Below are 26,380 nucleotides of genomic sequence, written 5' to 3'. Positions count from 1 at the left end.
CACAAAGACAAAACACAAACGTAGATAAATCAATCCAATTTCATCAAAGTACAAAAAAAAGGATGAGTTTGAGAATACTTCAATTTTCTGCTACTTTACAGGGAAACACTTTTTCTTTCATATATTTTAAAGCCTTAGTTACTTTGCAGATTAATACAATAAACCAAATAAGTATGACGTAGGCTTATTATTATTGATTTATAAACAACTTTTTAATGGATCATTTGCAGATGATTAGATATAATATCAAATATCATTTGATGTATTATTATAGATTAAAATAAAACTTTAATAATCCCGAGGGGAAGTTCACAAACTACTCAGCAGCATTTAAAGTAATTAAAATGAATTTTTGCTTAAGTAATAAAAAAATAAACATTCACACACTTATCTGTAGCCATAAAGATTATGTGTGTGTGTGTGTGGGTGGTGGGGGGGGGGGGGGGAAGGATGAGACATAGTAAAAATAAAGTGAATGATAATAATGGTATAGTGAAATAAAATTTAGGTTTCAGGGATCCCAACCAGGATAGTCCCTCTTAGCCGCTGGGCGGTCATAGGCTTCTCCAAGGGCGTAGCGGACAGAGGGGTACCTTGGGGACTACGTGGGGACTACGTGGGGGACGGACATTTACAAATCCTACGGTGGCCCCGCTAGACCCCCCCATTCAAGCATTCACAAACTACTGTTGGCCAGGCGTCAATGCCTACATGTACAGGTGCTATCCCCCGTCCAATTGGCTATATAACCTTAAAGTGCCCGTATCATGAAAAAAAACATTGTTTTCTGGGATTTGGGGTGTTATTTTGTGTCTCTGGTGCTTCCACACACATACAAACTTGGAAAAAAAAAACATCCACGCTGTTTTGAGTGAGATCCGGTTTCTCAATGTCCTCGGTCTTCAGTCTCTGGTGACGAGGTGGCTAACCGTAGCATGCTAGCTCGGTCTCAGTGGGAAATCACTGCTACAACAGCCACTAGTTGACAGGAAGTAGTCCAAAAGAACTACTTCCTGTCCCTGTTCTGCAGTGTCCCTCGTCTAGAAGAAGTCTCCCAGCTGATCCTGCCTTGGACTGACCAAAGCTGGAGAAAGAGTTATCAGCTGATGGGATCTTACCGAGCTACTGAGCATGTGCAGCTCCCAACAAAGATAGTAAAGAAGTGAGATGTCTCACTCTGGAGCTAAAACAGAGACCTGAACACACAGGGTGAAAACAGGATCTGCAGCAATGTGCAGTACAACAACAATATGGTGTTTTTTGAAAATGAAACCATGGAAACCTATTCTGGTACAACCTCAAAATACAATTATGAACCTGAAAATGAGCAGAATATCTGAACACATGCAATTCATTGTGACTAATTAATTTCTTTGAATTTTGAGTGATTTATTAAACTTGGTAATTGGTTACAGTCCAAAATGGCCGCCATGAGAAATTAATGGGAAAGAGTATAATTATCATCCAGGGCATGAAAGGTATCTCCATGCACACACTCCTACAACTTTCCTGTGCTTGTGTGCCCATTCCACACACACACACACACACACACACACACACACACACCACACACCACACACACACACACACACACACACACACACACACAATATACACACACACACACACACACACACACACACACACACACACACACACACACACACACACACACACACACGGTCAAAGAACCAAAACCTCAAAATGTCCACTAGTATGCATAGAAAAACCAAACAGAGACCAAATCAGACCAAATCAGTGCACAAGTTCATGCATAAACAAAAGTAGATTCTAAGGGTCCAGATATTGTAAAGGGGGCCCTGCAGGACTCTTCCCATTTATGCTGTTTTAATTACTTAGTCCACAGTTTCTTCAGGTGGATCACTGAAACAAGCTGATGCCAGTTTCCGAGACACGGTTCTCAGGGTTAACCCCCAACTCTGACCCATGGTACTTTTGTTACTTTTGCACCAGTAGATCGCCTCAAAGTCCTACTGACCCAGTTTGCTTCACACTGGAACACAAAAGGTAAAAATATTTGGGGTTGTTTGACGTCCACACAGGGAGAACAGGTTGTGTGTGCGCAGAAAGCATGGTGGTCCGACTTCTCTTGTTCCTTCACCTCGGCTGTGTGTACCGTCCGTCCGCTCGTCTTTTCAGATTCATCACCAGGTAAATACACTCAGTCAGACCACAAACAGTAAACCCTGCAGCCGCAGAAGAAGAGGAGGAAGAGGAGGAGGAGGAGGAAGATCCCACAGACAGTCTCTCTTTACTCTGCTTGTTAACTCCTGTAGAACAAAACACAAAAACACATCCAACATCCCACAGTTAAGGAGTGATTCTTGTTAATTTATTTCACAAGTTCACGTAAGTTCATTCAGATTGCCACAATCAAACATGAAACACAGAGATCAATTTCTATTTTTTATCTACAGGAGTAAGAAAAAGAGAGAGCAGCATTCATTGCAGCAGAGAGACAGTTTGGGGGGAGTTTGGGAGTCATTTCTGGCAGGAAATCTAACTGCAAGACAGACAAGGAAGGTTTAAAGGAAATAGGTTCATCGGAAAAGTAAAATTTCAACTAAAAAATGTAGACTTAATCATTTTATATGGAAGCCCAAGAACAGTTACTAAACAGATCTTGATTGTGCTGTAATTATGTTCAATTTGTCCCCCCAAACGTCTGATCCTAGAATCGCCCCTGGCTATAGATAGATAGATAGATAGATAGAAGATAGATAGAGAGATAGATAGATAGATAGATAGATAGATAGATAGATAGATAGATAGATAGATAGATAGATATTCATTGATCCCAATAAAATGGGAAATTACAGTGTTACAGCAGCAAAATCAGTCCCACTGCACAGAATGTAAATATAAATGAAATACTAGGATGCAATATACATACATACAATATACATGAAATAATAATAGGGTAAAATACAATAACAAATATTTGAATATTTACAAGTTGGGAATACAAAAATGTGCAACTGCTTAAGTAGTAATGCCGCACAGCGTCCTGCTGTGCCATGAACTACTTCAAAGAACTGCTACAAACTACTATTTTTTCTATTTTTGTTATTTCCACTCTTATTCTAACCCCAACCGGCCCGTCAGACACCGCCTACCAAGAGCCTGGGTCGGTCTGGGTCTGGGTCTGACCGAGGTTTCTGCCTAAAAGGAAGTTTTTCCTCGCCACTGTGGCCCTGTTGCTTGCTCTGGAGGAAACTACTAGACCTGTTGGGTCCTTGTAAATTCTGGAGTGTGGTCTAGACCTACTCTATCTGTAAAGGGTCTCGAGATGACTCTTGTTATGAATTGATACTATAAATAAAATTGAATTGAATTGAATTAGTAGTTGCACATTTTTGTATTCCCAATTTGTACATATATTCAACCCTTATACTGTGTATAACCCTTACCACGATGGTTGAATTGATCATCAAAACCACTTCAGTCAGTTGGTCTGTAATGGCCTCTAGTTTTCATAGCGGAGTTACAGCAGTGCTGGAGGAAGTTCTCACAACTGTATTTATTTTTTATTCGATTAGGACAATGCACATTAATGAACATTTCTGTAAATGCGCCAGTGTTAGCCAATTGGCTAGTTTTCAACTGTAGTCCTACCTTGGATGCATGTCTTTTAAGAAAGAAGACATGCATACGTTTTTACGACCTGGATTCGAACCAAACAACTTCTTGCTGTGAGGCAGAAGTGCTAACCACTTAGCCACCGAGCTGCCTTCATTAAGCAGGACTTAATGTAGTCTAGTCTACATTTGTAGAACAAATTTGTCTTTGTTCTGGTGCAACACCTGCATTTTCCCTCTGGTGATCAACAAAGGTTTATATTATGTTATCTTAATTTAATGATATTATTTGGCTTCTTGCACATGATTTGAGTTTTTTTTTCTCTCACTGACCAATGATTTTTTTCCCCCTGCAGACTCTTCTCAGGAGAACATGTGTCTTCACTTTCAGTTTCTGCTGGTGAAAAGTTGTTGATTGGACTTTCCTCCTATCTGAAACCACACTGACACCTACCGGCAAGCTCCTGCAACTACAGCTAATTATTATTATATTTGTTTGTCACATAAAATACTTTTTGCATATGTTATAATTCAAACATATAGCGTTATGACATACTTTTTAATGGCCTTATTGGTTTTTTTTACACAAAGAATGATAGGAGAATAATAGCAGTAAGCCTTATTAGGACAAAAATATATAATATTGAATTTATTTAATGGTAAATCAGTTTTTTTACATTAGCATGTGATAGCTTAACAAATTGAAGTACCATCAACTTTCACCCTACATTACCTCACTTACTCCCATTATTAATTTAAATATTTTATTTATAGATTTTATATTTATTTATGTATGTTCATGATGTATGATTATTTTTAGTAACTGTCTTGCATTTTTCCTTTTTTCGCTTTGTGTTTGTTTTTGTCTTTCTTGTCCAAAAATCAATTTAAATGTGAAAAAGTCGCTAATGCCGTTTTTTTGACCCGGCTGAGCTTCCGTACTGCACTCAGACCGTAACACCTTGCTTCACTTGTAAAACACAAGGGCACTTTGCAAAGGTTTCGCGTTATTTCAACACTGTTTACTGTTTTAATTTATTGCTTAACACTCGTTCGGCTATTGTTCTCCACCGTGAATTAGAAGGTGAGTTTATTTAAGAGTAAGAGGACGTAAACATGAAGTACAAGACACCATTCAAGGGTCATTCATGAAGGCTGAATCTGTTCGATAACTATTGATGCTAGTAGCTAAGATGCTAGTAGCCATGATGCTACTAGCTAAGATGCTAGAAGCTATGATGCTAGTAGCTATGATGCTAGTAGCTATGATGCTAGTAGCTAAGATGCTACTAGCTATGATGCTAGTAGCTATGATGCTAGTAGCTATGATGTTAGTAGCTAAGATGCTAGTAGCTAAGATGCTAGTAGCTATGATGTTAGTAGCTATGATGCTAGTAGCTATGATGCTAGTCGCTATGATGCTAGTAGCTATGATGCTAGTAGCTATGATGCTAGTAGCTAACGTGTTGTGTCACATTCCCAGTTCTCTTATTGTTGTGTGGTATTGGAAACTGTCATTTCACATCTGATTGACCCGAGGTCGATCGATACCAGTCCCCCTTATGGGATTACTGGCATAGCTGTCTTGTTTAATTGGTGTCTGTCTTGTGCATTTGTATCTTTTTTGTTGTTGTTGTTGTTTTTATGGACCGTGAGTCTAATAATGAAGGCTATCCTTCTAATGCACGTGGAAGTGTAGATGTTTTACAAACGATAACATACGATGTTATTGATTATACAAAAGGCTAAAAGTGTACAGCCAACACAAACAGACATTATGGCCACTCTAATAACCTTTCACTAACAGCTCTAAGTCTCTTAATTGACGTTCACACCATGGTGAAAAAGAATAAATGGAGAGCTGTGTGCATTATGGCCCAGTGGTAGCGCGGTCTCCTGGCAATCGGAAGGTTGGTGGTTCAATCCCTGGCCCTGCAGTCCCATGTCGAAGTGTCCTTCGGCAAGACCCTGAACCTGAACCCACAGTGTACGAATGTGTGTGAATGGTTCTTGTGACAAGTAAAAAGTGCTTTGAATAGTCGTCAAGACTAGAAAAGTGCTATGTAAGAGCTTTACATTACTGTTCATATTGTAATATAATAACATAATACTATTTATCACAGTATCCTATGCTCCACAACTCTTCATTGCACTCATGCCTTTATATTGTTTCTGTTTAGAGTATGTGAACATTGTGTATATATTAGTGTGTGTATATTGTTTTGATTGTTTTGTATATATATTGTTTTGATTGTTTTGTATGTGTGAGCACATTGTGAGTAACGATGCTCCAAAGACAAATTCCTCGTATGTGTCCTCATACCTGGCAAAATAAAGCTGATTCTGATTAACGAGTGTGGTCTAGCCCTACTCTATCTGTGAAGTGTCTCGAGCTAACTGTTGTTTTGATTTGATACTATAAATAAAATTGCATTGAATAGAGAGGAACAACCCCCCACCCACCCAAAGTTACACCCCCGGATTGAATCGCAACAATTGAAAATCGCAACACAAATCTAATCGTCCCACGGTACCCTACAAATAGCATTGGTGTCATGGGTTACGTTGTTATTCATCATTTTGTATCATTATCGTCCCTGTGATGTCACAGTGTTTGTTTGTGTTGACGTCTCCTCAGATGCCGCCCAAACCTCTGGAGCCTCTGGCCAAAAAACTCATGAAGGGAGTGATCGCTCTGGAGCTGCTGGGCGTCTTCGGAGCGTACTCTCTGTTTCACATGATGAACAACAGTCAAGGTATCGGGAGAACGCTACGATAAGATAACCGATGCTACGACACGTGCTGGAGCCCGTTTAGCCCTGTGTTTGGGGGACTTATATCTTCTGATTGAATCTCCGTTTTCTTTGCTCCACCTGCAGATTTCAGGAGCACCGTGAATCGGAGGTTCCCGTCAGTTCTGGAGGGTAAGAAGATGTCCGTCCTCCGTCTGTCCCTTTTGTTATTGCACGTGCTTTTTTGTCAGGGTTGACAACATTTAGGAGTATACAGTGTTTTACAGTATTTAATACAGTATCTCAGATACAACTCATTACATTTCCATTATGACTTTTTATGACATACTGTACTATAACTTTTTCCCACGTACTATACTATGAATTTTTACTCTTATGAATTTATTTGACATACTATGACTTTTTACGGATATTTTGACATACTATACTATGACTTTTATGAATATTTCAACATACTATACTAGGACTTTTACTTTTTATGACTTTTTACAACATTCTATACTATGACTTTTTATGAATATTTTGACATTCTATACTATGACTTTTTATGAATATTTTGACATTCTATACTATGACTTTTTATGAATATTTTGACATATACTATGACTTTTTTATGAATATTTTGACATTGTATACTAGGACGTTTTTACGACATACTATAGTAGGACTTTTATGATTTTTACGACATACTATACTATGACTTTTTTATAACTTTTACGACATACTATACTATGACTTTTTTCATAACTTTTACGACATACTGTTCTATGACTTTTATGAATATTTTGACATTCTATACTATGACTTTTTTATAACTTTTACGACATACTATACTATGACTTTTTTATGAATATTTTGACATACTATACTATGACTTTACTTTTTATGAATATTTTGAGTTACTATACTATGACTTTTACTTTTTATGACTATTTTTGACATGTAGAAAGGGGTTTTTTGAATATTTAAATAAATATCCCCTTTACTTTTTTATTTTTTTTTTTTTTAAAAAAATTTTTTTCAACTTATAAGGTTTTATAATATTTAATTTATTTCTTTTGGAATTTTACTTTTTAAAGAAATTTTTTTTAAATAAATTTCAAAGAATTTTTTTTGGGGTATTTTACAGCTATACATGACTTTTATGAATATTTTTTCAAAAACTATGACTTTTTTATGAATATTTTGACATATTTTAAATATGACCCTTTTTTTAAAAAATTTTTAAATATACTTTTGAGTTTTTTTGAAATTTTTACTTTTCCCATACTTTATTTTTTTGAATTTTTTGACAAAAATTTTAATTTTAAAAATTTTGGAGTTTTGCGACTTTTAAAAGTAGGGCTTTTTTTATAATTTTTTTTCCCCTATTTCATGACTTTTTATAATTTTTTTACTACTATTACTTACTTTAAGAAAAATTTTGGGGCATTACTATTTTACCCTTTTTTTTATTATTTTGGGCCGGGGTTTTATGAATTTTTTTTGGATAATATGACAACTATCCCAGGGGTTTTTTTTAAAGATTTTTAAAAAAAATTAAAAGGGGCTTTTTTTAAATTTTAAATACTTTACGGGGGTTTTATAAAAATTTTTACTTTATACTTTTGGGCTTTTTTTTTCGACCTTTAAAAATTTATACTATGACTTTTTAAAAAAAACCTTTTAAAATTTCAGACTTTTTTTGGGAATTTTTTTGAAAACTACCATTACTTTTACTTTTATGAAATTTTTTACATCTAACTTGGGCTTTTTTGAATATTTTACATTCTAACTTTGAATTTTTATGAAATTTTTGACAAACTAGGGCTTTTTTTGGAAAATTTTTTTAAAAAAATTAATTGGGCTTTTTATGAATATTTTGGGAAAAAAATACTTTGGGCTTTTTTTAGACATAATACTTTTTTGAATTTTTTCAAAATTTTGGAAAATTTCATACTATGACTTTTTTTTTGAAAGGGCATACCAAAACTTTTTTAACCCTTTTTCGGTTTTTTTTTGGGAAAATTTTTGGGAAAACTTTTACTATGACTTTTTTTTTTAGGAATTTTTTTGACATAGTAAAATAGACCCGGGGTTTTTTTAATATAAAATTATTCCCAGGGCGTTTTATTAAATTTCAACCCAAAATACTATGACTTTTTTTTTAACTTTTTAAACATACCTTTTATTTTGGGGGTTTTTTATTGGGGCATAAAATTTAAAACTTTTTTTTTTAAGAAATTTTTTAAAATTTTATGGGCTTTTTTTGAAAAAATTTTCCCCAAATTACTTTTTTTTTATGAATTTTTTGAATTCCTATACAAAATTTTTATAATTTTCAATTTCTAACTTACTTTTAAAAAATTTGACATATATACTGAAATTTTAAAAAATTTTTTGAATTTTTTAAATACTATATTTTACTTTTTATAAAATTTAAACCTTTTTTACTAGGCTTTTCTTTTATAAATTTTTTCAACCAATCTAATTGACTTTTAGAAAAATTTTTTCATTTTTAAACTTTTTGAATACCTATATATGACTTTTTTTTATGAAATTTCGACATGATTTTATTTAAATAAAAATAAAATTGAGTGACCCCAATAAAGCCTTTGTAGTCTTTTTTTTAAAGATTATTTTTTGGGGCTTTTAGTGAGGGTGGATAGATATGAAGGGGGAGTGAGATTGGGGGGGGGGGGGGGGGGGGTGATACAAAGCAAAGGGCAGCTCCGACTGGGTGAGCTACCCAGCACATATAATCCCTACAACATAGAGTACTATGACAGGGATAAAAAAACAAAAAAAACAATATCAGACTCAAACTGCATCATAAAATTTTAAACAGCTTTATTTTTCAGTGATGCACATTAACGCTGTAGTTTTGTTTTAAACTGGAATATTATCATTTGCAGACGGAAACACGTAACCATGACATAATATCCTGTATATTAGTCTTTTTATAAAAAACAACCAACTAAACACTGCTCTTCTCTAACAGCAGTGTGTAACGTTCATCAAATGACCAGATCCAAAAACCAGTTTCTGGTCCTGTCTCCTCCCAGTTTACTACCAGTCCAACGAGTGGGCGGGGGTCTACGGCACCCGAGAGAGTGACCACGAGGCCTGGTCAGCCAAACAGGACTGAGAGTGGCCATCAGCTTGAAAGTCCACAAACACATGGCGGCTGCTGCTACTTTTTCCTCTTCTTCTGCCCGAGCGTCTTGCCTCCTGTCCTGGCTCGACCAAACGTCTTCTTTTTGTTGAACATGGTCTTCTTCCTGCGCAGCGTCTTGACGTCGCGGCCTTGGATCCAGTCGTTGCGCTGAGACTCCCACTTCAACTGCTTCAGGCCTGCAGGGATAAACAGGGAGTGGTGATGACTTTAAGTCCTCCTATCTAGTCTTGATATATATATTTAATGAATGTATTGTTTGTAATTCGTCAACACTGCCTGCTTGGAGAGTAAATGTGACCAATAGAATAAAGCCCTGGTTGACTGAGTTAAACTGAAAGTGTTATTCAAACAAAGTCAACTATTGTTCAACTGATCTGTTTCTCTTTGTGGAGAAGTTATTAAACCTGACTGGTATCCAGCAAACTAAATAAAACCCCTTGTCTCGTCTTTTTCCTGAAAGCCTGATGCTCGTGATTAGTGATCACTCAGGTGTTCCTACCTGCTTTGTCAGTGTTGGCCATCGCGTTCAGGCCGATGTTGTCGAACTTAGAGCCGGCATTCTCATCCAACAGGGAGCCAAACTGAAAAGAAAAAAAACAAAAAACATGTTGAGTAAAGTCATAAATCGTAGGTCGAAAGAATTAACAAAATAATATGTTACCTCGTCAGCAGAAACAAACATGACCGCATCTTTCTTTCCTTTCTTCTTCTTTCCCTGTTTTGGACCTGGGAGAAGGAAGAGCAACGATCAGTAAAACATATTGATAAACTTAGTTTACAGGTCAACGTGACTTTAAGTAAACATACACGTCCCTTGGCGTGTTATTGTGTGAAGGAAGCGACGGTTGAGTTTATACCCCCCCCCCCCCACCAACATGCCTGGCCTGGAGTCCAGAGTCTGGTAGGACCAGGCTACCAACTCTCTACGCATACTTTCCTTTCATACTACTCACTACGGAGTAAATTCACGCACAATCGCAAGATAACGTATGTCAATGGAGGCAAAACAACGTTAATAAACACACTAAAAAGCAACTATGCGTCTGGATAACGCCAATAATGTCATACATATGCCATTTCATGACATCTGTCTGTACAGGTAGTTCCACTAATGACGCAGCAACTGAAACATCACAAGTCAGACTAAAGGTAAAAACACAATTATTTTTCTAAATTGTAATGCAGGTAAAAAATGAAAAGACATTAAATATGAGTTAAACAAACCTGAAGATCCAGAGAAGATGGCCTCCTCTGAGGATTTCCTTTTCCTTTTCCCCTGCTTGGTACGAGGAGTGATGTCTGGAACGTCCATCTCATCGTCTGAATCTGCACATAAAACATTTCATTTCATCATTTACAACAGTAAAGTGACATTTATAATCTTCTGTAAGGGTAAAAGATATGACAAGAATATCATGCTTGTGTTGATCTTTATGTATATGAAGTTCAGATGGAAATGTAGGTTTGGTGCTCTACTCTAAAAACTACTTACAAATCTTTTAAGTTAAAGTAGTAATACCACAGTGTAGAAATACAGTTATACTATATTACAAGTAAAAGTAAAGCATTTGAGTATTTACTTAAGTAAAAATACAAAAGATTTTTCAGTGATAACTCTTTTACTGTTACTGTGCACATGTTCCCGCATTTGTTTTGTTTCACGTTATATTTTAAGAGGAACTTTGAGACAAAACTTGATAAAGTAGTTGATGTATATTTGATCCGTTTATTAATGAGAGAAAACTGTGATGACGAAGAGTTGTATGTAAACTTGTACGCACCCCCGAATGCAGCATCCTCCAGCTCTGGAACTGAAAAAGAAAGCAAATAAATTAAAAAAAGAAAGATATTCAACTAAAACTGTTAAAATCACATGTTTGAGAACAGCAAAAATAACGTCACATACTCACTGAAACTAGAAAGAAAGCACATACAAGAATATGTACATAAGGTTGTAGATAATATGAAATTCCTAAATTTGCAGGGATTTAAAAGGTTAAAGTTTAGGACCCTATGTTCCTATGTCTGTGTCTAAGTGACTGATTGACTGGGACCTGGGTGTCTTTGACATTGGTCCAGGATGAAGTCGGCAGCAGCAAAACAAGCTACAATCTTAATTATTGGGCGATTGTTTTGCCGCTTACAAGCTCAGATTAATATTCTAAGTGTCTGACAACAACATGGAAAGAATTTCTAAGGAGGTTGACCTTTCTGTTAAAGAGTAAGATCCTTTTTTTTTTTTTAAACAAACTCTTCTGCAAAATTGCATTCGCTGAACCCACCAAAAAGTCATAGTATAGTATGTCAAAAAAAAAAAATCATAAAAAAATCATGGTATAGTATGTTGAAATAAACAAAAGTCATAATATAGAATGTCTGAAAAGTCATAAAGAAAGTCGTAGTACAGTATGTCGAAAAAAGTTACAGTATAGTATGTTGAAAATTCATAAAAAAAGTCATAAAAAGTCATATGTCTTAAAAAGTCCTAGCGCAGTATGTCTGTCAAAAAAGGTAATAAAAAAGTCATAGGATAGTATGTAAAAAAAAAAAAAAAAGTCAGTGTAGTAGGTTGAAAAAAATTCATTAATAAATCATAGTATAGTATGTTGAAAAAAACTAAAAAGTCATAAATAAAGTTGTAGTATAGTATGTAAAAAAAAAAAAAAGTCATAGTATAGTTTGTTGAAAAAAATTCATAAATAAATCATGGTATAGTATGTTGAAAAAACAAAAAAAGTCATAATATAGTATGTCTGAAAAGTCATAAAGAAAGTCGTAGTATAGTATGTTGAAAAAAATCATTAAAAAGTCGTAGACTCCATTTAAATAAACAGTCATTTTAGCATCATAAGAGACACTTTTAAAGTCGACAGAAACAAAATAAAAATATGAAAAGCTGTTTTTGGGTCGTCCTTCCACTTTTCCAACCATCCCAACTCTAGTTTTGGTTGAAATAAACACATAGTTAACCGATAAACATGTGAAAATAAGTTGGCGCTATACACAATAAATGTATTGCTTTTTTAAATGGAGTCTGGTGGGTTTAGGTCCAGAGACCTCAGAGCTGGTTCTGGTTAAACAGAAAGGTCTCAAAGAGGTTTTAAAAGGTCTATCTCTGAAGGAATCCTTTCCATAATGTTGTCAGACACTTAGAATAATAATCTAATAATAAAAAGGTTACATTGCAGCCCGGTGTGTTGCAGCGTTCACGCGTAACACTGGACCAATTTAAATAGTGTTGTTCCCACCAGTCACTTACACCAAAAACCAGGAAAACAGGGTCCAGGCTGAAAACCCCTGAAATGACCCTTTACGTGACACATGAACCAGAAAACGAATTAGAGACTGTTTCCTACTTTCGTCATCATCATCTCCACCCCCTTCGGGATCCACGAACGTCCCTCCGTCCTCGTCCAGCTCGTCTCCGAAGTCTTCCTCGTCCATGCTGCCCAGGGACACCTCCTCGTCGTCCAGGTCGTCCAGGTCCGAGTCGTCCGAGTCAGAGTCCTCCGTGTCTTTCTTCCCCTTTTTACTCTTCACATTACTGAGAGAGAGAGAGAGAGGAGAGAGAGGAGAGAGAGAGGAGAGAGAGAGAGAGAGAGAGAGAGAGAAGAGGAGAGAGAGAGAGAGAGAGATAATGTGGTTGTTGAAATAACTCCATTTTAATAAGTAACTTTTTTTTGGACACCCTGCAGCCAATCACAATCGAGTACTCACCCAGACCATGGTATAAGTAAGATTAAAAAACAAAACGTCTCTGAGGACGCATTTCTTAAATCTGGACCAATGTCAAAGATTGGTGTTCCCATCAGTCACTTAAGAAGACAGGGTCCAGGTCTAAAAAGAGCGGTAGTTAACGGTCCTGACAGAAGAGAGCCGGGGCGTCCAGACCGCTCAGTTGGTAGAGCAGGTGCACAAATATAGAGGTCTCCGACCTGCAGCCCTTTACTGCGTGTCATCCCCCCCCCCCCTTCATATCTTTATCTGTTAAAAATAAAGGCCAAAAATGTCCAAAAAATAATTTTTGTGCTCACCCTGCAAAGTCCAGATCATTGATGTCCATGTCCGTGAAGTACGAGTCTCCCTCGCAGGAATCTGTTGGGAAAACAAAGTCAGAATGTCACAGAAACACCGAAATATGGAGAACTAGTTCAAACTGGATTAAATCATTAACACAAGAGGGATTGAAGCACAACAGAACCAAAAGGAGAAAAAAAAATATTCAGCTTAAAACAAACCAAAATCCTATTTGCAGTCCTTTGATTATTTTCAAATAGACAAGTAAAAATAAACACGTCATTGTAATTGTTTCTACCGTAACACATTTTAAAAATCGTTTTTTTCTATTTAATCAGGTTACAAGCCCTTTGTCTAAATTTTTTTGGAGCATTTTAGGCCTTTTGTTTTTTAATAGGAGAGCTGAAGACATGAAAGGGGAGAGAGAGAGAGGGGGGGTGGAACGACATGCAGCAAAGAGCTGCAGGTCGGATTCAAACCTGCGGCCGCTGCTTCGAGGTCTGAACCTCTATATATGGGTTACACGCTTTACATGGTGAGGTACCCAGGCGCCCCAAATCTTAATGTTTAAATAGAAATTTGCAATAACTAATATGCAAAACACATCTGTTTGAAACAAAAGAGGATGGAGTCTGCAAATGTTCTAAGTATGAAGAATTTGTGCTATTCCGTCCTTAGATTTTCAAAGTAAAAGTACAAGAACTCTTTTTAAAACATGATGCAGACTTTTAGTTTCATGGCTTATACATTATTGGTTGTTTATTGTTCCCGTGCTGTTACTATTGAAGGTTTTGGAGCAGGCAGTCCTTTACGGGGACTCTGCAGGGCTTCAGTTGACTCACCGAGTAATTTCTCAAACTCTTCGTCGTCCACGTCCTCCACGCTGTCGTTATCGCCGTCTCCTCGCGGCCGGCGAGCCTTCAGCTGCTTCTCCTGCTGACGTTTCCTGAAGAAGCTGGAGAAGAAAAGAAAAAAAGGTCAAAAACTGCAGAAATGTAAAGACCACAAACTGGGACCGGATGTCTTTCTTTGAGATTTTTTTTGTGTATTTAATTTTGTTCTGTACTGTTCTCCCTGGGTTCCCATCTTGTACCTGTGTCTTTGCTATATTATATATATATATATATATATATATAATATACATACATATATACAAACATACATACACACATACATACATATATATGAGAAACTAAAGCTTGATTTCAGCAGGAGATAGTTTTCCACTGCAAACACAAAGTAAAGTAGTTGTTGTTGTGTCTCTGTGAAGATGAAGAAATAATTTAAGAAATAATAAGTTACATTTTGTCAATAACTACTCTATTACAGGGTTTCAAACTCACCGATGGAAGAAGATTTCATCCACAGCGACCTGACTCTCCTCTTTAGACAGAAACTCCTCACAGTTCACTGACAGAGACAACGGACAACACATCACTTCACAAATCTAATATACACAGTGTGTGTGTGTATATATTCACACTGTATTCAAACACACACTTCCCTATAGATGGGTATTGATAGATATATTAATTAGTTATAAAAACAATAGAAACTCACCTGGTATAGAGACGAGAGAACTGTGTTTGGGCTTCAGCGCTGCAGAGTCGGTGTTTTCTAAGAAAAAAAATTAAATATTAAAGCAGAAATCAAGATATTTTCACACATTGACATTATTTAAAGTGCAAACCTGCAACCTTCTGCTTGTTATTGCTTTACATTATCGTACTTTCCTTTGCATCCTTATCAGATATTATCCTAATTTTTTTTTATTGTCTTTCCATTGTTCTTATGATGGTGTTTTCTGTGTTGACATTGTAGCTGAAGTTTGCCCCTCAATGATCTCGAGTATGAATAAAGACAGAATGAAAACATATTCTGTAGCTGAACATAGAACATACTGTCTAAATATCTGGTTTTAATGTGCCTTATCATACTTTTACTGTTTTTATTACATACTTAAAGCTTTAGTGCGTACCTTTTTGATATTAATGAACGTCTGTTACATTCAAGGCAAATGAGTTACGATAACAACCCCTTCCGAAGAGTCCATCGTGTTTTTTTGTTGTTGTTTTTTTTTAATCCTTCTTGTCCTCCTTGGCTACTAGTAACTGCATGGAGAGAGGGAGGGGACGCGTGCGTGGTCACGGAAGGCTTGTATAGTGTGGATGGGCCGACAGTGTTGTTGTCATTACTAAGAACTCCTCATGGGGGGGACAGAAACTACGCACTACAGCTTTAACAGACTCACTTTGTCAGTTTCTAAGTATATGCATATTAGCTTTAAAGTGCTAAACCAATAAAATGTTTTTTTTATAAATGTGCCTTATATGTTGTGTTTTCCACTTCAGATTTAGCACAACGATTATTTGATAGAACCCGAGACGACGGGCCATAACTCGGAGTAGTTTCCTGTATCTGTGTCCCGTGGGCGTTGCCACGGCCACGCCTCTTTAAGAGACCAGCGGCCCGTCCGAGTGGGTTGATTCCAACGGGAGAAGTGAACGTGAACACAGATTACGAGCGATCCTTTCACTCTATAGTCACCAAAGTAAAAACTGGATCCATTCTCTACAAGTCCCATATCTCCAGAACGTTCTGACACTAAAATGGCATTTTCCAGATGGTTTTGAAACCTGTTTCTGTCTCAGGACTAAACTCTCGAGAGATCTGGCAACACAGAGAAGCTAACGTTCGTGAACGCCCTAATAAAAACTAATATTTGTGACGCTATGTTGCTGTAAATATGTAACGTTACAAAACAAAAGAACACACTAAGAAATTATTCAAAGATAACTTTTCATCCTTCCACACGATGTTTACTACACGTTCAAACGAGGTTTCATACCGTTGGCGCTGCTTGAAATGCACTCTCTGTAGTTTAGAGCCTCTTTGATAAAAAAATGATAATCTACAATAAAATATAGTCTGTTGTTATTACGTTTTCCCTTCAGCTGTTTGGGGTTCCTGAAGACGAATCGATCCAAGAATCTGATGAGGGTGAAGTCCTGCAGCGGGTCGCCTGAGTACTGGATGGACCCGCCCTGAGAAACAACAGATTCAAATGGTTTATGGAGGAAACCCGAGAGAGAGAGAGAGAGAGAGAGAGAGAGAGAGAGAGAGAGAATGTTGAAATAACGTCACAGGCACCTAGAGATAGCTGCTCTTTGTCTCTAAGTGATGAAACCACTTCAACATCGAGTATCAAACGGCGCTTTTCCATTTCATGGTACCAGCTCGGCCCGTCTGCCGTTTTCCATTGTAGATTTAGTACTGGCTGGTTGTCATAGCGACACCGCAGTAAACTGCTGTGATCTAACGCAACACACACACACACAGAACGTCCAAGGTGTGTTGTTTTTGATTCTCAGCATGTGGCTGTTTTTAGTATATAGTATTTCTGTATTTAGTTCCAAAAGAAGCTGGAGGCAGCAAAAAATAAAATAAAAACACTGTTGGCTAACTACTGAAACACGGCGTCAACGAGCGAGGGGAGTAGAGGCGAGGCGAGTGGAGGCGAGGGAGTGGAGGCGAGGGGAGTCGAGGCGAGGGGAGTCGAGGCGAGGGGAGTCGAGGCAAGGGGAGTCGAGGCGAGGGGAGTGGAGGCGAGGGGGATGGATACGAGGGGAGTGGAGGCGAGGGGAGTGGAGGCGAGGGGAGTGGAGGCGAGGGGAGTAGAGGCGAGGGGAGTAGAGGCGAGGGGAGTCGAGGCGAGGGGAGTCGAGGCGAGGGGAGTGGAGGCGAGGGGAGTCGAGGCGAGGGGAGTGGAGGCGAGGGGAGTGGAGGCGAGGGGAGTGGAGGCGAGGGGAGTGGAGGCGAGGGGAGTGGAGGCGAGGGGAGTAGAGGCGAGGGGAGTAGAGGCGAGGCGAGTGGAGGCGAGGGAGTGGAGGCGAGGGGAGTGAGGCGAGGGGAGTGGAGGCGAGGGGAGTCGAGGCAAGGGGAGTGGAGGCGAGGGGAGTGGAGGCGAGTGGAGGGAGGCGAGTGGAGGCGAGGGGAGTGGAGGCGAGGGGAGTGGAGGCGAGGGGAGTGGAGGCGGAGGGGAGTGGAGGCGAGGGGAGTGGAGGCGAGTAGAGGCGAGGGGAGTGGAGGCGAGGGGAGTGGAGCGCGAGGGAGTGGAGGCGAGGGGGTCGAGGCAAGGGGAGTGGAGGCGAGGGGAGTGGAGGCGAGGGGAGTGGAGGCGAGGGGAGTGGAGCGAGGGGAGTGGAGGCGAGGGGAGTGAGAGGCGAGGGGAGTGAGGCGAGGGGGAGTCGAGGCGAGGGGAAAGGTAGCCGAGGGACGTGGAGGCGGGGGAGTGGAGGCGAGGGGAGTGAGGCGAGGGAGTGGAGGCGAGGGGGAGTGAGGGGGGAAGAGGCGAGGGGAGTGGAGGCGAGGGGAGTGGAGGCGAGGGGAGTGGGGGGGAGGCGAGGGGAGTGAGGCAGGGCGAGTGGAGGAGAGGGTGAGGGCGGTGGAGGCGAGGGGATGTGGAGGCGAGGGAGTGGGGAGGGGAGTGAGAGGCGAGGGGAGTGGAGGCAGAGGGGAGTGGAGGCGAGGGGAGTGGAGGCGAGGGGGAGGCGAGGGCGAGTGGAGGCAGGGAGTGGAGCGAGGGGAGTGGAGGCGAGGGGAGTGAGGCGAGGGAGGGGAGGCGAGGGGAGTGGAGGCGGGGGAGTCGAGGAGGGGCGAGTAGGGGGGAGGCAGGGGAGTGAGGCGAGGGGAGTGGAGGCGGGGGGGAGTGGAAGTCGAGGGGAGTGAGGCGAGGGGGAGTGGAGGCGAGGGGAGTGGAGGCGAGGGGAGTCGAGGCGAGGGAGTAGAGCGAGGGGAGTCGAGGCAGAGGGGAGTCGAGGGGGGGGAGTGGGGCGAGGGGAGTGGAGGCGGGGAGTGGAGGCGAGGGGAGTGGAGGCGAGGGGAGTGGAGGCGAGGGGAGTGGAGGCGAGGGGAGTAGAGGCGAGGGGAGTAGAGGCGAGGGGAGTAGAGGCGAGGGGAGGGGAGGCGAGGGAGTGGGAGGGGAGGGGAGTGGAAGCGAGGGGAGTGGGGCGAGGGGACGGAAGGGGAGTGGAGGCGAGGGGAGTGGGAGTGGAGGGGGAGTGGAGGCGAGGGAGTGGAGGCGAGGGGAGTAGGAGGGAGGCGAGTGGAGGCGAGGGGAGTGGAGGCGAGGGGAGTGGAGGCGAGGGGGGAGTGGAGGCGAGGGGAGGTGGAGGCGAGGGGAGTGGAGGCGAGGGGAGTGAGGAAGGGGAGTGGAGGCGAGGGGAGTGGAGGCGAGGGGAGTGGAGCGAGGGGAGTGGAGGCGAGGGGAGTAGGGGGCGAGGGGAGTAGGGGGCGAGGGGAGTGGGGGGGGCGAGTAGAGGCGAGGGGGAGTAGAGGCGAGGGGAGTGGAGGCGAGGGGAGTGGAGGCGAGGGGAGTGGAGGCGAGGGGAGTGGAGGCGAGGGGAGTGAGGCGAGGGAGGAGAGGCGAGGGAGTGGAGGCGAGGGGAGTGGAGGCGAGGGAGAGGGAGGGGAGTCGAGGCGAGGGGGAGTCGAGGCAGGGGAGTGAGGCGAGGGGAGTGGAGGCGAGGGGAGGCGCGGGAGTGGAGGCGAGGGGAGTGGAGGCGAGGGGAGTGGAGGCGAGGGGAGTGGAGGCGAGGGAGTGGAGGCGAGGGGTGGAGGCGAGGAGTCGAGGGGAGAGGCGAGGGGAGTGGAGGCGAGGGGAGTGGAGGCGAGGGGAGTGGAGGCGAGGGGAGTGGAGGCGAGGGGAGTGGAGGCGAGGGGAGTAGAGGCGGTAGAGGCGGGAGTGGAGGCGAGGGGAGTGGAGGCGAGCAGGTACCAAGCAGTGGAACACGCCAGAAGTCTTACCTGCAGGATGGTTGTAGCGAACAGCGACACGGAGGGGTGGTAGTGCACGGCGAGCTGCAGAGACACAAACACGGGAAACGTTCAAGAGAAGGAAAGTTTAGATGTGTTGGAAAACTTTTATATAAAAAGGTTTAATCTCTATTTACTGTATAAAAGTCAGAGGGAACATTTCTTTGTTTATTCTTTCTATTTATTTACTTATGAAGAGTTTCCCCTTCAAGAACTGAAACTACTACTTCCTGTACTTGTGTGTTTTTATTTTGGCCATTTCTCTTCAAAAAGAAATCATGTATCTCAAGAAACTTCATGGTTAAAAAATAAAAATGTAGGCACGCAGCAAACGGCCGCAGGGCGGTGTCAAGTAAACCTCTATATCTGGGGGCCTGCTCTACCAGGTGCCCAGCCTGCTCTGTATTAAAGAAAAACTTAATTGATGAGTCAACACTTTTGTGTTTATTACGATGCGTATCTTTCTGTCTTTCTGTCTTTCTCTCTCTCTCTTACCCTCTGCAGTTCCCATAACGTCGAGTGGTCGGCGCCGCAGAATAACGGGTTTCTGTGCAGCGGGTCGTAGCTGTGCACGCTCTTCCCTCCTGGAAGTCAACAGGGAGGAAACACAACAATCAATACTCAAGAAAAACTACGGGAACATGGTTATGTAGCGATGATAACCCAAACTACACCCAAGCGCTGACTGTAAGAATAGTTAAGATGCAAATTTTACTATAAAATGTCTATTCAAACCACTACTAGTTATGCTGTTGCTATGCATCAGGACCCCCCCCCAAAAAAAAGATTTGATGGAAATGCTAAAGTAATCAGCAGTAATTATCAGACAAAATCTGTTAGCTAAAGATTAGCTAAAAATGTAAGAAACCACATGAAGTTTTTTTTGGCTCTTCATCATTTTAAATTCAGCTTTTCCATCCACATCTGTAATATTACAGAACTGTGACTGAAGCCAAATATTGATTTTGAATCTCACACACCTTCCAGGTTCTGGTGATGTACCCATGATGCAGTGGGCTTTGCCTTCTCTGTCTCTACACTCGCTCCTTCCTCCAGTTTGTCGGCGTCCGTAAAACGCTCCTCTTCATCATCATCATCATCATCTTTCTCTTCCGCAAGGTCTTTGAACTCCTCCTCCTCCTCCCCCTCCTGAGGGAACACAACAGAAAGTGATGCTAAAATCAAACTTTAACTACAAAACACTAAAAAATTCACTAGGGGTGGGAAAGAAAATCAATACAATTGTATGTATCATGATATTTAAAATCAATTATTTTTCCTAGAATTGATATATATTGGTTTTTACCAATGAGTTACATCTTTCATGTGTCTTTCATTTGTTCTTTAAAACTATGTCTGGACCAATACTTGAAAAAGAAAAATGGAAGAACACAAGTGTAAAGAACGGCTTGCTTATTGCTACGGGCGTATGGCCGAAATGTATTAAATTTATTAAAGAAATGGAATAACAATAACTTATTTCACCAGTAAATTGCTGTTAAAACAACAAAAAGTTGAACCACAGACTGACTGATGTCCTGTGCTGGAATCCTCTACAGCGTACATGCAACACCGTTTAGCCGTCAGCATTTTAAATGTGTTTAATCCAGCTGCTAGCTAACGGTAGGCTAACGGTTAGCCGCTGCCAAGTGTGATGTTGACTAGCGTCACGTGCAGCGATGCTTCGGTTGCCTCCGACGTCTGTTTCGGAGCACCGGAGAGAAGCAGCAGGCATTTCAGTGGCAACCCTACTCACCCCGTCCTCCTGCAGCAGGACCTTGAGGCTGGGCTTGGCCTTCATGACCTCCGACACCAGGAAGAGCGCCCCGCAGGCGAAGCTGGCGTTCTGCTCGGAGCTGACCTGCAGCAGTCGCTTGACAAAGGCTTTGACCCGCCGCAGCACGATGTCCGCCTTCAGAGACTTGTACAGCAGGTTGAGGAACATGCTCTGTCTGGAGGACGAGGACAGCCCGGTGTCCAGCAGCTTCCTGCCGAGTAGGAGAAGAAGAAGAAGAAGGGTCAACATTTACATGTTCATCTCACTATTGCTTGGTGGCCTTCCGGGCCTAAGCTGCCCCCCCACCAGGCCTTAGCCACCGGGAATGTATTTTAAGACATTTTTTAAACTACAGATACATTGTGGAGGCTCGGTCTGAAACGCAGACGAAGTAACACTTTCAAATCTCCAGTTAGCTTTTAAAGTCGGGCCCCATGGAATCGGCCTCATAGCTTTTTTAAATCCTCAATTTCACATTGAATCCGTCTGGGACTGGCCCCGGCCGGGCCCGCGTCGAAAAAAAGACACTTGCCACCGGGCTTAACAACCTTTCTGAAGAAAACCTTGGATTTCCTCAAACTTCTTCTGCTTTTATGCAACAATATACTTCTAACCGATACAGCATAGTATCACAATATTTTCCGTGGCAACACGCCAAGTATCGATCGTGTCTGCTTGACGATCCCATTTTTGCAGAGAAGTGAGATGAACAAAGTTGGAAAAAAAGGTTATCAATTGCAATGTCTCGCAGAATATTGCAGTATGTTAAAAATCGCAATAATGTGGCTGGGTTAGCTCGGTCGGTGGAGTGGGCGCACTTGAGTGGGGGTTTCCTCCTCAACGCAGCGGCCGCGGGTTCAACTCTGACCTGCGACCCTTCGCTGCACGTCCTTCCCCTCTCTCTCCTCTCTCTACCCTTTCGTGTCTTCGGCTGTCCTGTGAAAATAAGGGCTTAAAAATGCCCAAAATAAATAATCTCATAACAAAACAAACGCAATATTATCGTATGTTGTATACGTGACTTAAGTGTCGTGATGATATCGTATCTTGAGGCCTCTGGTGATTCCCACGGCTCCCATTAGTCGGGGGTATCCTGTACGGTTAGGTAGATAGGAAGTTAAAGGGATATCTGGAACCAAAAGGGCTTAAAAATGTGAGACGCCTTTACTACCCCTCAACTGTGGCACATAAAGTGGATCTGAATGAGATTATTTATATGTGGAAAAGTATAGTGATTGATCAGTTTGAGAGATTTTCATGAAAAAAAAAGTTAAAAATCTCTGGTTCCAGCTTGTTAAATGTGAACATTTTCTAGTTTCTGCTCTCCACTGTGACAATAAACTGAACATCTTTGAGTTGTGGACAAAACGAGACATTTGAGGACATCACCTTGGTCTTTTGGTGAAACACTGAGTGTCAGGTTACATTACTTGTCATTTAGCTGACGCTTTTATCCAAAGGGACTCACAATCGCTATATATGTCAGAGGTCACACGCCTCTGGAGCAACCAGGGCTGAAGTGCCTTGCTCAGGGACACATCGGTTGATGTATCGCAGTGGGAATCACCACCCCTCACGTATGGCTCACGTATGTCTTCTCTTGACGGGTGTGGGAATCACCAGACGCCTTGCCGATACAATAGCATCCCAATTTTAAACATATTGCAAAATTCTGCAATATATTAAAATGTACAACCTTTTTTCCAACCTCTAATTTTTCCCAATTTCAAATGATGACAAAAGTAAAACTGTGTCAACATCTGTTTTATCTAAAAAGAAACATTTCTCTGTTTGTTCACGTCACTTCAACTTATTGATGCAAAATGGGACAAACTGACCAACACGTTTATAATAAAAGATCCATACTTGGTGTATTGATACAATATTGCCACTGAAAATATCGCAATACTACGCTGTATCGATCCCCCCCCCCCCCAAACATTAGCCCCAGATGGACCCTGAGGGAGTCGTACCTGTAGAGAGCGACGTAGTAGCGGTCGGAGATGCTCTGCTGCGAGTCCATCACCTGGAAGAGCAGCATGAGCGCCTGCACGGCCGTGTTGAACTTCACCAGGTGGACCACCCTGAACAGCGTGTCAGCTGCTCCTTCACCTTCTCGTCGCCGGCGCCGGCGTAGGGATACGCCCGGTTCACGCCCGACAGCAGCGCGCTTAGCATCTTCGACTCGACGTCCTTCTTCTTGACGCAGGCGCGGAAGAACGAGAAGTAGATGGTGATGAGCTTGGCGGCGAGCTCGGCCTCGTCGTGGCTCAGCATCACCTGGCTGAGGAAGCAGACGGCGTAGTACTGCGCCTTGGCGCTGATGTTGGGCCGGAACATGATGCGCTCCACCTCGCAGCACACCACCGCCTTCATGTTGGGGTGCTTGCGCAGCAGCGACTCCAGCAGGTAGGACGCCTTGGCGGCCGTCTTGTACTCGGGGTCGCCCAGCTTGTTGACCACCTGGATGAGCAGCGCGCGCTCCTGCTCCGGCCGGTTGCATAGCAACTCGTAGGCGGTGGCCAGGGCCTTCGCCTTGGTGGCCGCCACCGTGTCGTGGGCCACCGTGTCCAGGGCCGCCGCGAACTCGGCCACGTGGTGCTTCAGGTGGTGCTCGTAGTACCAGAGGATGAGGCGGCGGTCCCGGGCGTCGCGGTTACCGCTGGCCTTCTCCTCCAGCTGGTCGAACGGGTGCTCGGCGAAGGCGCGGAGCTTCCGGTGCTCCGGCAGCAGGTCGGACAGAAGCAGCTCGCGCAGCGTATCCAGCGCCATCAGACCCATCCGCCGGCTGCCCTTTCTCTTCACCATGGAAACCAGGCTCTCCACGTGCTCCAGCGTGTGCACCGGCGCGTCCTGGATCAGCACCGTCATGGCGGCCATCCTGTCGGCCAGGACGCCAGAGGAGACGACCGTCTTCATCCAGTTGGAGTTGGCCCCTTTCTGCAGGTTCTTCTTGCTCTTGTAGAGCGCCACGTCGGCCTCGAACAGCTGCTGGGCGAGCGCCTTGTACCGGGAGACCAGGACGGGGTCCTGCGGCGCCGACGAGCCCTCCGCCGCGTACTCCAGGTCGAACCACTTCCCTCCGGGTTTGATCAGCAGGATCTGTCGCTGCTGGAACTCAAATACGTTCTGCTTCTTTTTCGCGGCATCTTTACTCTTCTTGGCCTTCGGTTTCTCCTCCCGCTGGCCGGAGACGCTCCGCGGTTCTACGTTCGGATACGTGATCCTCGGACGACGTCGCTTTCGTTGCTTTGGCCTTTTTGCTCTCCGTATTACTGCCGGCTGCCGCGTCACTTTCGGGCTCGTCCGGGATGACCTGCAGGCCGGAGTACGCCCGGACGCCCAGTTTGGCGATGAACTTCTCAAGCTCGCCCTCTTCCAGGTCGTCTATCGCTCCTTTCTTTCCTCCGTCGATGAGCTCGTTGGTGTCGTTCAGGCCGGCGAGCAGGATGTAGTCGGCCTGGAGACGGACAAGAGAAGAAAAAACACATTGTCAGAAACTACAACGCATATCTGTGACTCTGTAGTCTCGGGTCTGGCGAGCAAACACAGCGTTCCAGGGCTCTGGTTTCATTGGCGTTTATTTTAACCAATCAAAATTGTTTAGGCATCACCATACGGTGCCTCTGCAAAATAACCTCGGGAAGGATCTTGTTTCGGTGGAACATGTGTACGTCGTGCAACAGAAAACTCAGATTATACAGATGATCTAGCTAGCGGTCTGGATTTACCCTGCAGAGATCTGAGGACCAGGGAACCATAGTCCTCAGAAATCCACCGTTTCTAGAAGTTAGAAGCTGGAACCAGGAAGAGACCCTTTTTTTTTTTTTTGCTTATCAGAATTATCTGAATAATTAATAATAATAATGAATAATTCTCTGTTGATCGACTAAGATAAGTTAACCTTTATTGATCCCCAGAGGGGAAATTCAGTTGTTTCAGCAGCACAAAGACAGCCAGCAACAATAAAGACAAACACATAAAGTAAAAAGTAAAATAAAATAATAGAATCAACATAGTAATAATATACAAGAAGTACTGGAGAGTGCTGATTAATAGCAGCATAGTGATTAGGTGTAATGCATGTTAACAGTGTACACCAGACTGATGTGATTAATCGATTAACCGTTTCAGCTACTTGTGTAAACTGTTTAATTTTTGACACATATTTTAATAATGTGAATATGTTTTGCATGTATATCTTAACGTGTAACGTAAGTCTCACATGCAGTTGAGTTGGAGGTAAAGTGGCATGAAGAGAAGATACTCTAATATAATGATTCATATATAATAATATATATGAAATGAATACTTGATGAATGTACTTTCCACCACTGTTAGTAACAAGAAGCCCTGCTGCAGTTCTGTCTGGGAAGAGGTTTTTATCTGGAAAGCTCACCTGTGTTCCTCCCAGCCGTAAAACTTCGTCCAGACTGAACTCTTCTTCTTCTTCTTTCTTCCCCCTGTCTTCACCTCCATCATGTGCCGGATCTTCCTCTTCCTCTCCGCCGCTGTTTTCGGCCTCCATGTCGTTGTCTTCAGGCTGAAATGTCACTTTACTGCCCGCTCGGGATTTTTTTCGGTTCTTGTTTTTCGACGCCATGCTTGCCACAGCATGAGGAGAACGTGACCCGGATGTGGAAAACGACATTCTGTCGGCGTTTCCGGACATGTAAAAATTAAGTTTTTTTTTTTTTTTGTAAGTTACTTTGTTTTTATTAAAAAGGAAATATAAGTAGGGCAATGTAACTAAAATATTACTGTCGTTTTAATATGTTTTATGGACATGTTTAACGAAAATAGCAATCAGTGATTGTCCCCAAACCAATCGCAATGTTTTGTCTAGCTCTACGTCACTATCGTTTGTCCAATCAGAGAGTTTGTCGTTCCTTGGACGTGTCAAGCTAACCATTTTTCGACTTGATACAGGAAACGCAAGAAAAAATATTAAATAAATAAATAGTTAATATCATAGACTGTATGTTGATTAATATTAACGGTCTATGGTTAATACCGAAGCGGAGCATCTCTCAGCCGAAAGATGTAAAATAAATAAATGATTTAAGGAGCAGATATAATGAGAGTTTCTTTTTAAATATAGTGGTTCTGCTGATGACCATATTATAGCCTAAGTTCCTATGGCCTTACTTCCTATGTTGGCTAATAATATAAGTTAACCCACAAACAAAAGTGAATAAACACACAAATCAAGTAAACTAAGATTTGTTTTAAAATCAGTTTAAAGAAAAACTGTATAATTAGA

General features: G+C 42.3%; 2 protein-coding genes across 3 annotated transcripts; one reads left to right on the top strand and one right to left on the bottom strand.

Moving 5' to 3' along the window:
• Window positions 1-4,537: 4,537 nt before the first annotated feature.
• On the top strand, window positions 4,538-9,940 carry LOC116706827 (protein CEBPZOS). Of its 2 annotated transcripts, none has more exons than XM_032543869.1 (4): window positions 4,538-4,683; window positions 6,238-6,355; window positions 6,479-6,523; window positions 9,397-9,940. In XM_032543869.1, the coding sequence occupies exons 2-4, from the start codon at window positions 6,238-6,240 to the stop codon at window positions 9,477-9,479; spliced, it is 246 nt and encodes an 81-aa protein (XP_032399760.1). In that variant the 5' UTR covers window positions 4,538-4,683; the 3' UTR covers window positions 9,480-9,940. The 2 variants fall into 2 exon arrangements, with proteins under 2 accessions (XP_032399760.1, XP_032399759.1); XM_032543868.1 differs by having other exon boundaries at window positions 9,333-9,940.
• Window positions 9,154-25,771, bottom strand: cebpz (CCAAT enhancer binding protein zeta). The gene is given in 19 exon segments (XM_032543790.1): window positions 9,154-9,685; window positions 10,009-10,090; window positions 10,171-10,235; window positions 10,734-10,841; window positions 11,291-11,320; window positions 12,866-13,053; window positions 13,544-13,604; window positions 14,369-14,481; window positions 14,870-14,936; window positions 15,087-15,143; window positions 16,468-16,570; window positions 19,332-19,385; window positions 19,836-19,924; window positions 20,321-20,489; window positions 21,097-21,328; window positions 23,091-23,217; window positions 23,220-24,339; window positions 24,341-24,577; window positions 25,517-25,771. Coding segments are annotated over 19 exon segments (3,315 nt in total). The 5' UTR covers window positions 25,769-25,771; the 3' UTR covers window positions 9,154-9,524.
• Between the last annotated feature and the right edge of the window lie 609 nt (window positions 25,772-26,380).

The sequence above is a fragment of the Etheostoma spectabile genome, chromosome 18 (genome assembly GCF_008692095.1).
Source record: "Etheostoma spectabile isolate EspeVRDwgs_2016 chromosome 18, UIUC_Espe_1.0, whole genome shotgun sequence".
NCBI classification, from domain to species: Eukaryota; Metazoa; Chordata; class Actinopteri; order Perciformes; family Percidae; genus Etheostoma; species Etheostoma spectabile.
This window is presented reverse-complemented; position numbering and strand designations above follow the sequence as displayed.

Coding starts and splice junctions, on each gene's coding strand:
- LOC116706827 (XM_032543868.1), top strand. CDS start 6,238: ATGCCGCCCAAACCTCTGGAGCCTCTGGCCAAAAAACTCATGAAGGGA. Junction 6,356..6,478: donor CATGATGAACAACAGTCAAG/GTATCGGGAGAA, acceptor CTCCACCTGCAG/ATTTCAGGAGCACCGTGAAT. Junction 6,524..9,332: donor GTTCCCGTCAGTTCTGGAGG/GTAAGAAGATGT, acceptor CTTCTCTAACAG/CAGTGTGTAACGTTCATCAA.